The sequence below is a fragment of the Lacerta agilis genome, chromosome 5, assembly GCF_009819535.1.
Source record: "Lacerta agilis isolate rLacAgi1 chromosome 5, rLacAgi1.pri, whole genome shotgun sequence".
Taxonomy (NCBI): Eukaryota; Metazoa; Chordata; class Lepidosauria; order Squamata; family Lacertidae; genus Lacerta; species Lacerta agilis.
Window position 1 is genome coordinate 7,998,595 of NC_046316.1, and position 12,181 is coordinate 8,010,775.

At 43.2% G+C, this 12,181-nt stretch overlaps 1 protein-coding gene across 4 annotated transcripts in view; it reads left to right on the forward strand.

Moving 5' to 3' along the window:
• Positions 1–8,348, forward strand: part of FGFRL1 (fibroblast growth factor receptor like 1) — a 164,466-nt gene extending 156,118 nt beyond the window's left edge. For all 4 annotated transcript variants that reach the window (XM_033148390.1, XM_033148387.1, XM_033148391.1 and 1 more), the window contains 3 exons: positions 1,130–1,414; positions 5,063–5,416; positions 7,025–8,348. In XM_033148390.1, the coding sequence (XP_033004281.1) occupies positions 1,130–1,414; positions 5,063–5,416; positions 7,025–7,443 (1,058 nt within the window). In that variant the 3' untranslated portion in view covers positions 7,444–8,348. The remainder of the gene's footprint in view (positions 1–1,129; positions 1,415–5,062; positions 5,417–7,024) is intronic.
• Positions 8,349–12,181: the final 3,833 nt, after the last annotated feature.

The following is a 12,181-nucleotide window of genomic DNA, read 5'->3' on the forward strand; positions in this document are numbered from 1 at the left end:
GGCATGCCTTCCTCTGCGCCAGCGGGGTGTGAGGTCTCTCTAAAATCCCCAGAACCTTGGCTGCCAGTTCCCTGAACCGCCTCCCCTTCCCCAGTCGAGGCATCGCTGCAGCACAAAAGCCCTTCCACCACCCTGCGCTGAGCTGGGAACAGTTCCCTGACATCAATAATTGAAATTAGTACATTCAGAGTATTTAATTTTAAGAGCACTTATGTTATAAGATGGCAGGTGCAAAGAAGAGCTCTATGTCACCAGCGTATTGTTGACAACTAACTCTCCAACTCCAGATGACCCCACTCACCGGTTTCATGTAGGTGTTAAAAAAGCATTGGGGAGGGGGGGGGTAAAAGCAAACCTCACGGCACCACCCTCTGAAAATAACCCAGGTAGAACTGGATTGGTGCCACCCAACCCAGCTTGGACAGTCACTTCAGAAGAATGCCATGGTCGATGGTACCGAAGGCTGCTTAGATATCAGGAAGAATTAACAGGGGCACACGGTCCCTGTCTCTCTCCCAACAGAGGCCATCATACAGGTTGGCCAAGGAATTTTCCATACCAAAACCAGGCCTAAACCCTGATTGAAATGGATCTGGAGTGTCACAGATAGATTTTTGAGAAGGGTAAAGGTAGTCCATGGGTTTTTATTAGCTTTCTTTGAAAAAGCTTTGATACAATATCTCTCTCTCTCTCTCTCTCTCACACACACACACACACACACACACACACACGATTCTGTGAGGCAGCTCAGACAAATTGAATGCTTTGCAAAGCAAGCTTGGTACTTGGCCTATAATTCTTGTTAGGAGAAAGAAGCTGCGATAAACAGGAACTTGGTAAAATGCAATGTGCACATGTATAACAATAATTAATACAGTACCTATCTCATACTATTGTTCTGTGTGCTTCGGATTCTTCCCTGTGTGGATGGTTTTGGAAGGTTCCCGAACGCTAGCATTAAAGAACTGTAAGGTTTGTGGGATGCTGTACTGGAGGACGCCGCATCACCTGTGTAGCTTAGTGCCTTAATAGATTTGGCTTTCGTTGATTATGGGCATAACCCTCTGGTTCGCTGAATACCGTTTTGGCAGTTTTCTTCCTCCCCTTGATACCTTTCTTCCCTTTGCAGCTCGCCCTCGGTTCACTCAGCCGGCCAAGATGAGGAGGAGAGTGATTGCCCGACCTGTCGGGAGTTCGGTCCGCTTGAAATGCATGGCTAGCGGGAATCCTCGACCTGAGATCAGCTGGTTAAAAGACAACAAGCCTCTAATGCCGCAGGCGATGGGTGAGAACAAAAGGAAGAAGTGGACACTGAATTTGAAGAACCTGAAGCCAGAGGACAGCGGGAAGTACACCTGCCGAGTATTCAACAGAATTGGGGAAATCAATGCTACGTACAAAGTTGAAGTGATACGTAAGTACTGAAGCATCCTGACCATAGCTGCCGACTTTTCCCTTTTTAAAAAAGGGAAATTCCATTTTTCCGAATAGGATTCCTCGCAATAAAAGGGAAAAGTTGACAGCTATGATCCTGACCTGGATGTAAGTCCCACTTAAATCAGATGGGTTTGCTTCCAGGCTTAAGACTCAGAAATGAAACGCATACAATGATGGTCCCCAAACTCTACACCTCTTTGTGATGTAAATACTGTAGTGGACCCAACAACATGCAAAGAGGTAGTGTGTGCAAAGAGATAAGTTTTATTGGCTCAGATATAGACCGGAAATGTAGAACGAAACTAATCAGAACTTTTCACAGCTATCTGACCGGGTCGAGTCTGTAAAAAAGAGGCTAAGGAATTGGGAAGACCTGGGACGCCTGGAACTGTTCCTGATTTTGGACCCATAAAACGATTACAAAATCTTAGCTGCAGAACTCTTGGGACAGATATACTAACCCTAAACGGATACTCTGCTGTCAGGAGAGTCGATGGGTAGAGATTCACTCTTAGCAGAAAGCTATAATTTGTCAAAATGAAAAGTATTTGAAGAGGTGGTAATTGCGCATAGACATTTTCATCATGTAGAGGAACACCGGAAAACGTTCCTTTTTCATATTCGGCAGTGCTTTGTGTTTTGGGCTCAGTTGACAGAAATGCAAATAATTTGGGCAGCTAAAAGTCACCGAAGAGGAATGGTAGAATCTCATCACTTGAATTATTGGAAATGTAAGGCTTGTGGGTGATTAGATCATTCCCACGTTCCCACTATCACTGCCTTCCCTTGTGATTTTGTGAACTGTCTCCTCCATCTCATTCGTTTTCTGTGCCAAATCAAGATTACAACATTAGTCTGTGTTGACTCAGAAGACTAATATTATTATACTAAAAGAGAGACTTCAGGAGGAAAGCTCTGATGTTCTGTCCAACAGCTCATGGGCCCCATGGTATCTGCTATCTGCTACGTGCTTTTCCTAGGTGTTGCTTAGGATGGAACATAACAGTTACTAACCTGCAGTACTATGCACAATGTGACCTTATGGCAGTGCTATTATATTGTCTGCTTGGACAATATGTAGGTCCATGTCACATCCACTGAAGTGAGCACCACCACTCTCAATGATTTAATAGATCTGATTTGTACCCCTTGGTTTTTGGCGTAATAAAATTAGTTCTGCTGTGGAAATTCCCACATCCAAAGGGAATCATCTGCTCAATGATAACTCTCTTTTCTGTGTAAAAAATGTGAATGAAAAGCACATGTGGCAGGATTCTGTTTTGTGTTGAGTATACAAACCTGCTGGGCATCTGGTAATGATAAAAAGGCAGCTCTGTGGAGGCAATAAAAACATGTGTTTACATTAAAACCGGGAGCAGAGACATGGAAATGAATCAAGCCTCATCTTAATGTCAGGGGCGGCATTTTTTACTTCATCAAAACCAGGCAGCGTTTGTAACAAGTTCTCTTCTGCCCCCCATTTATCTTGGCTTTTATCAAGCCAAAGATGTATATATCCTTTGTTTTCATGAGCTTTGGCAGGCTAAGAATGAAAGTTGCCAGACTTAGGCAGATAAAGGTTTGAAGGGTTTCTTAATATTTTGGCAGAAGGCTGTGGGGTAGTTCAGGATTTACTCCATTTCCTCACTTAACCCTTCTTTCTAAGCTACTGGTCACTTGTCACCTGCTTATCAAAATTTAACTCTTTCCAGCTCGTGTCTGCCACAAACGTGTTAGTATAATTTACGGCAGGGATGGGGGGGGGCCTTTTAACAGCCTGAGGGCTGCATGGATAACCTTTTAGGGGCCACCTGGCAAGGTTGGGCAGAACCAGAGACCAAACATAAGTGGGCAACAGATGAAATGCTTACTTTCGTAGGCCACATTTCAGCCATGCAAAAAGCAGGGTCCTGCGCATTCTTTTCCATCCTCCATTCATTCAGGCAGGCAAGCAAGCAGCATTATCGCAGTGCAAGGCACTTGGGGAGGGTGTGAAGCAGAGCCAATGTGGTTTCTGTGAGGCTTGCTCTTCTATATGGTTGGTTGGTTGGTTGGCTGATTTATCTTTAACAATACTTCCCATCAAATTTCCTAGGCTAACTGGCCTGCAATTTACAGCTCCACCCCCCCCCCTTTCGATACCCTTTATTAGAAATTGGCGTTACGATGGCCATTTTCCTGTCCTCCGATGTGGAGGCTGGTCTTAGAGACAAGTTGCATGTTTTTGTTAGAAGACCAGGAATTTCATAATTGAGTTCCTTGAGCACTATCAGCTGGATGCCATCCGGACCTGGTAATTTGTCAGTTTTGCTTTTGTCAACAAGGCCAGAACTTTGTGTCTCAGCACCAATATTTGCCCGAGTTCCTCAGACTCCCTTATTGTGAAAATTAGTTCAGCCACAGGGATCTGACCTGTATCTTCCACTGTGAAGACATGCAAAGAATTCATTCATCCTCTCTGTAATCTCCTTATCTTCCTTTAGCACATCTTTGACTCTCTTGTCAACATTTATATTCCTTTTAGTTCTCATTCAGACAAGATTTCTATTAGTAGTAGTAAGATTTTATTAAGGCTCTTCACAATACAGTACAATACAATACAATACAATACAATACAATACAATACAATACAATACAATACAATACAATACAATACAATACAATACAATACAATACAAATCAAACTAATCTAAACAGAAACAGAAAAGGTTTCAATTTTCTAAAGGAAGCCTTCTTGCCTCTTATAGCTACTTTGACACTGCTCGTTAACCACACTAGCATTTTCTTGACCCTTGTGCTTCTAACATTGTGGTTTTAAACAACTCCCAAGAGTTTTGTAGAGGTTTGACTCTTCGTGATTTCACCTTTCGACTTCTTTTTACCATTCCCCACATTTTGGGGATGTTTCCCCTTTTGAAGTGAAATGTGACAGTGTTGGATTTTGCTGGTAATGGACCATATACAAGTATGGCCAGTTTAACAGCATTATAAAGGAATGAATGACTGAATGAATGAATGAATGGGGGTCGTCAGATAAACCCCTCACGTGTAAAGTAGCCCCACAGTCTGTATGCTCAGTGCATATGTGACCAAAAAAGTATAAAGAACTCAGCCGTGACAATCCCTGAAACGAGATGGAGATACTATAAGGATATAAAGCCAAACTAAACTAAACTCAAATACAAAAAATCTGGGGTGAGAACCCCTAAATAGCTATGTGACGAGTTAAACAAGAATATATATAACTTATAAATAAAACTGAAAACCCTGACGAGATGCCGGCTCTTTTCTCGTTTCACTGGATGTAGTCTGTTTCCTCAGAGGGAAATTAATTCTAGAGACTATAGGAAAATGAAAATGGCTTTCAAGGCTGCAAAAACATAAAGGACCCAAGAGCAGTAGTGGGAATTCCTCCCAAACTGTTTCATATAAATTGAACTCAGGTTAGCTAACCTAAACGGTGTGAAAGAAACTAACAAAACTCATTAATTTGAAAGGATGAAGCCACACAACAAGCTTCTACAGATACATGATCAAGAGTTTTGTTAACAGTCCATTATTGTCCATCAGAAGGAAGAATTCCGAATGCATTAAAAGAAGTTGTTTGGTTTGTTCTTACTTCCAGAGAGAACAAGATCCAAGCCAATTCTTACTGGGACACATCCTGTGAACACAACGGTAGACTATGGGGGGACAACCTCGTTTCAGTGTAAGGTGAGGAGTGACGTCAAGCCTGTCATTCAGTGGCTGAAGAGAGTGGAGTATGGCACTGAGAACAAATACAATTCCACCATCGATGTCGGGGGGCAGAAGTTTGTGGTGCTGCCTACGGGAGAGGTCTGGTCCCGCCCTGATGGCTCCTACCTGAACAAGCTCATGATCACAAGGGCTAAGGAAGAGGATGCTGGAATGTACATCTGCTTAGGGGCAAACACCATGGGATACAGCTTCCGAAGCGCATTTCTCACAGTGCTACCAGGTGAGGTGCTAGGTTATTCCCTTGTTTTATTGAGCACTAGCCTGTCCTTCGTTCGTTCCTGGAGTTTATTGTTGTGGCCGTTAAAATGGGCTGGCTGAGTACTAGGGCAAAGCATACACCAAGTTCAACTCTCCTGTACAGAACACCACTTCAAAAAGACAAAGCTGAGGTGGCGCTGTGGGTTAAATCACAGAGCCTAAGGCTTGCCGATCAGAAGGTCAGCAGTTCGAATCCCCGCGGCGGGGTGAGCTCCCGTTGCTCGGTCCCTGCTCCTGCCAACCTAGCAGTTTGAAAGCACGTCAATGTGCAAGTACATAAATAGGTACTGCTCTGGCGGGAAGGTAAACAGCGTTTCCGTGCGCTGTTCTGGTTCGCCAGAAGTGGTTTAGTCATGCTGGCCACATGACCTGGAAGCTGTATGCCGGCTCCCTCGGCCAGTAAAGCGAGATGAGCACTGCAAGAGTCATCCGTGACAGGACCTATTGGTCAGGGGTCCCTTTACTTTTACCCTCTTTCTAATTTTTCTGGTGGACACACCCACATACATGAGCCTATAATGCACACTGAACTCCCTACATGACCCCTTGGGTGTTGCAATGGTAAAAAGCTTGCAGAACATGCTTGTTCCCATCTGTCCAATTGACAAAGTCCTCAAATTGTACTCACAGGTACAACAGTGGTTACATGGGATATTCCTTGTGACGTTCCTTATTCTATTGATTGTGCAAACGCGTAGCAAACACCTAAGTTAATTAAAAGAAGCTTCGGGAAAAAGTGTTTTAGAATTTGAGAAGAGGAGGATGGGAAGTAACTTCCAGGCTTAGGGAAGGATGGGGAGGCAGTCAATGTGATACATAGCCAGACGAGTTTAGAACCAAAAGTTTTCATTTTAGAAATTCATCGATAAACTCACAAAAAAAAGAAAGGCAATAAAATTTTGAAAAGTTACCAGGCCTTAAATCAGGAACACAGGGGTGACTGTTTCCTCATATCATTCCTGGCTTTCTCCCTTCCCTTACTGGTTTAAAAATTACTCCTTCCTCTGGCGGGCCTTTCCGGCAATGTTGCGATTGGTGGAGTCTTGACCGGTGAGGTGAGGGATGGGGCAGAACTGGGGGTGCTGCAGCTCTGCCTTATTCAGCTGCCCCGTGACCCATGTTTATCAGCAACATGGCAAAGGCAGCATTGAGAACCTCCTTCTATGTTAACCGAAGGTTTAGTCCCGGTGAACTGCTTGGGTGTCCAGCAGGCCCAGATACTCAGCATTGCAGCGGAATTCAGCGGTGAACAAAACCAGCCTTTGCAGCTCAGCTGCATCTAGGCTGAAGTGCATAACTAAGTCGCATAGCTCAAGTCCCAATTCCTGGCGCGTTGATGAGAAGGTGGCATTGTTGGCAGGAGCTTCATTTCTCTATCTGCTCTGAGCTGCCTTATTAGTGTCAGGAGACCATCTTTATGTGTCTCTCTGAACAAGTAAAACACAATTCAGGAGAGCGTGTGCAAGCCTCTGTGTGCCTGACATCTGATCTGAATCTCCCATGCCTGCTTCTAATTAACCTTTTTGCTCTCTTGCTCTCTCCTTCTGTTCCCATGCAATGGGCCGTCCAGATCCTAAGCCACCCAGCCCACCGGTGGCTCCCTCTGCCAGCAGCCTTCCGTGGCCTGTGATCATTGGAATCCCAGCTGGAGCTGTCTTCATCTTTGGAACCATCCTCCTGTGGCTCTGCCAGACCAAGAAGAAGCCATGCTCTCCTCCCGCGGCAGCCCCCATGCACAGGCCGCACCCCCGGGACCGGGTCTGTGTGCCGCAGGTCCCCGACAAAGACTGCATCTCCTCCATAAACTACGAGGAATATGTAGGGGCTCAGCAGCAGCAACAGCAGCAGCTGCTGAGCCAAGGGTCTGCCCTGGCCCCAAACATGGCTTCCAAGATGTACCCAAAGATTTACACGGACATCCACACTCATACGCATTCGCACATTGAAGGCAAAGTTCACCAGCACCAGCACATTCATTACCAATGCTAAAAGGCTACGCGGAGTTTATCCTTCTTTGAGTCGGCTTATACCGGAAAGGTGGGGAGGGGGAAAGAAACCAAATTGAACAAAACCATTTATTCCAAAAAGAAGAAGAAGCAATTTTGGAGAGAAATGCGGAGAAAGGGTTTTGTTGCTGCTGCTGCTGTTGCCGTTTGCTGTTACTGTGACAAAGGAATAATGAAGGAATTCCCAAAGGTCAAAGGCAGATGCTTGTGTCCCTGGAAAACGGGAGAAGTCCTGTTTCAAAAGCCAGAGGGAGAAGGGGAAGGAAGATGGGCCTGACCCTGTCTGCCCACCCCCAACCTCGGTCGCTGCTTCTGCCCTTCAGCCACCTGTGGAAGCCCAAGGCCAGCGCGGCTCCTTCCTTCGGCACACGCAGAGAAGGCCTGATGGCAAAGCAGAACTTAGACACGGAAGCGTTTGAGTGACAGTGCAAAAGACGAAAAAGGCCACTGTGGCGGTTTCCGGGGGAGAGATTGCTATTTAACGTTGTGTAATGCTGCCTGGTAGTTAGCAATAAACAAGCTAGTTGTGAATGGGTGGCACTCTTTGGCCGGGGGGGGGGGGGCTTCCTTTTAAAGGACTTGGCTCCCCTTTCCCCCAGTTGCCACAAAAGCAAAGGACAATGTTGTACAAGTCGCTATATTTATATTTAATTATAATAAGGATAATCATGATTGAACTGCTGGCTTTTGTGAACACGAAAGAAAGGAAGAAACACAATCCCATTATGCTGCCCTCGTCTGTGATTGTCAGATTTTTTCAAGATTTATAGTGGCGTGCCTCTGAGCTGACAAGTGATAATACAAAACAAGTTAAAGACTATTGTTAAAAGACAAATAAAAATTAACTCCAGGGAATTATGAATATGCTGAATATGCACTTGTGGGCATGGGGGGAGGAGGGAGGGGAAAGGGGGGGGTCATTTTGTTATTTAATTCATTTCAGTTTGGGGTGGGGTGGGGTTACAGCAAAATTGGACCATATTTTCCAATGATCTAAACCTTTTAAAATCTATATAGAGTTTTAACAGAAGACATGTATATTTAATTTATTTTTTAAAAGAAAAAAAATGTATGATATTTGTCTCAAAAACAGGCATTTCTATACATATTTTTGATCAAAAAAATAAAGATTTTTTTCCAGGTTGTTATAGATGCTAGGTTCTCAAATATAAGAAATATAGCTTTTAAGAGTACTTTACTTTAGGATCTTGAATGTCATATATTTGTTTGGTTTGTTACAATGGCTGTCTGCTCCTCCTCTTTTCTAGGCTCTTCTCCTGTGTTGCTTTCTGTCTTTGTTCTCAAGATTGTTCAGCAAATCTTGTTCTTTGCAAAAGAAATCACAGATTATTTTCCAACAAGAAGGGACTTTAAACAAATAGCACTATGATTTTATAACAGGCTGAGCAATTCATAGCCTGGAAGAAATATATCAGCTGATTCTTATTGATTTCACTCATGAAACTGCCAAAAATCAAATATGCAACAGTGGTTAGGTTGACTTCTGAAGGAGAGCTTACATTTGAGATCTCGCCCCCCCTGCATGGATAGTATTTCCAGAAGACCCTTTTTTGCACAATAATTGTGCAGTCATTACATGATGCAGAGAATCCACCCAGTCTCCTCCTCAGAGTGGCAAATCTGTTGTCTAAACAGTGTGTTTTTCTAGGATTCAAACAATGCAACATTATTGTTTTTAAATTGTTGGGAAAATGCAGTTCCCTCCACGTGAGATTCATTTGTGTGTGCCGGGGTGAAATGGCAGACCCCCCTCGATGCCACTAGTGGCACAACTCCCTCACTTAAGGTCTGTAGCATGTTGTGACCTCTTTTTAGGGTCATTTTAAAACGGTCATCAAAAGCTCTGCGCTCCCTTGCTGTTTGATTCTGTCTGTAGCTTCAGATAAAGCTATGCAAAATGGTGAGGGACAACAGCCGAGCTATATCAGCGCCGCCACACTAGAGGTGCACATGCTCTTTTCGTCTCAGTTCCAGGGCCTGTGCAGAAGCCCATCAGTAAGCTGCGCAAGATAGTTGCCCCGAGAGAGGGTAGGGGAAGAGAACTCTACTCACCTCCATGATACCCAATGAACCCTGAGCAATATGGATTTGGGGTTAGAAACGGCCACATCTCTTAAACGGTCATTCCTAATCACAGGTATGCCAGTGCTGCACATAGGATAATGCAGGCGTGTTGAGCGTTCAACAGCAAAAGTCGCCGGAAAAAGCAATCAGCATTGGTGTTCTATGGGAAGCGGGTCAAAAGATGATACAAAAACTACAGTACTTTGCCATCCTTCTCGCATGATGGATGATGGAACGCAAACTGACGTGTGATGGAAGGACGGCATTTTCCGTTCACAGCCTGTCTTATCCAGGCCTCTGTTCTTTTTTACCATTACCGGTGTGTAAAAAAATTTTTGCCTGTGTATTAGCTCATGGTTTGAAGAATCGGGCCTTTCTTAATTATTGCCGAGGGATTTTCTTGTACCTCCACATTATCTGCAATAGGCATAGTCTAAATTTGAGCGGGATAAAAAATTTTTTATAAATAAATAAATATAAATTATAAGCATGTTTAGTGTGTTTAAATCCCATTAAATTCAGAGGAGCGTATTTCCACGTAGATGCTGGCCGCCCCAACTTACTTGCCACTAACCTTACAAATTCTTTGCTCACCTGGATTGCTCACCATTCTCCCCAAATACATCAGACATGGGTGCTCCCATTTAATTCTGAATCTCCTACTTAGCTTTTCTGGATACCTGAATACCCAGGATCACTAGATTTGATACCAATATCTGGGTACCTGTATCTTGGAACACACTTCAGAACAGCGATGAACTGATGTGTCTCTCATTCATTTCAATGGAGCTTGCACAAAATTGTGCGCAAGGTTTATTTGTTTCCATGGCTTGGGGTTGTCACCGAAGACGTTCTATGGATTACAAAATGGTGGTGTCAATTTGGAGAAATCAATCAGGCAAAGGGTACATGCTGCGAATCAAAGGTGAAACCACGATTGAATTTTGCCAGGTAGGTTTGGTCTGTCCGTCGCCCATATTGTAGCCGCACGCCTCAGGTTGACACACAGCGACATATCTACTGAGCATATGTTTTCGATTCCTAAAGTGCCACAGCTGTTATTTGAAACATTTCTACTACAAATGCAATAAACTCTTCTGCTTTGATGGTAGTGTGTTAACATGAACACCATAAAGGTTTTGTGAGAAGAAGTCTTACGGGTGCCACCTGCCCTGATAATCTGGCAGAGGCCTTTGAAGGTACCAATGACAGGCGTTTTCCAATGCAAATTACGTATTTATGTATTCATTTTGATTTATTGGTCACTGACATAATTTGAGCAGCCATGAGCAGCAACTCGTCCGTGTGCCAGCTGGGATAGTGAATACAGCCTTGATTCTGTGTGTGATTATTCAGAAATACAGGTGAAACTCGAAAAATTAGAATATCATGGAAAAGTCCATTTATATAAGCAATTGTTTTCATTAGCTACTGGAGTCTTAATATATGCGACAGACTCATGACATGCAAAGCGAGATATGTCAAGCCTTTGCTTGTTATAATTGTGATAATCATGGCGTGCAGCTGATGAAAACCCCAAAGTTGAAATTGTTAATTTGGGGTTCTCATCAGCTGTATAATCATCACAGCCATAATCATCACAACTATAACAAATAAAGACTTGACATATCTCGCTTTGCATGTCTTGAGTCTATCTCATATATTAGTTTCACCTTTTAAGTTGAATTACTGAAAGAAATGAACCTTTCCACGATATTCTAATTTTTCGAGTTTCACCTGTAAGTTCCACCATTCAATCGGCCATTCTCAAAGGCGAGCTAGGTGAATTTTACTTGTGTGGGGTGGAGGCTTATGTGCCAGTCTCGAGCACAGTTCCTAGCAAGTACATCCCACTGAACTGTTAGGATTGCACTAAGAATTACTGCAGATAGTGGACTCAACTCCACACTTTCACGTGTATGTTGCCTCTATGTGGCTCAGGACAGCAGGGAATATGATCTCAGTATCCACTATTCCTATTGAATTTTTAAAAAGCAGAATGTGGCTGCATACTCGCCATTCTTTTAAAGCACATAACTTCCCCCAAAGAATATTGTTAAGCACGCTGGGGGTTTAGCTATATGATGGATAAATTACAGTTCCCAGGATTATTTGTAGCGTATATGCAGCCTGTGTTCTACCAAATTCTGATCTGCACTTTCCTTATCTAATGATGCAGGACAACAGACTGTGACTTCATTTATTTTAACAAAAATAGTATTGTTCAGGCCAAGGGTTACCAGAATCTCTTAATGCATATAGGAGCTTCAGCTATATGGTGAACTACAGTCACAGAAGTGGCATTAGTGTAGCCAAAATGCTCATCTGAAACAAAAATCGCTTGTTAACTTGGCCTCAAATGTCAAAAGTTCAAGGTGTTTCTAAACTGCCCCCCTTCGTCTCAGACTACTCAGTGTAAGCTTTATCAGAATATTGCAGTTTTTAAAAGTGTGAAATCGGTAATCAAGTTGTGAAGTGGTATGAAAGATGGGGGAAGTGAGGATTTTGGCATAAACTTGAAAATTCTGTTTAAAAAACTCATCTTTTTTAATAATAATAATAATAATAATAATAATAATAATAATAATAATAATAATAATACAGTGGTACCTTGGGTTACATATGCTTCAGGTTAC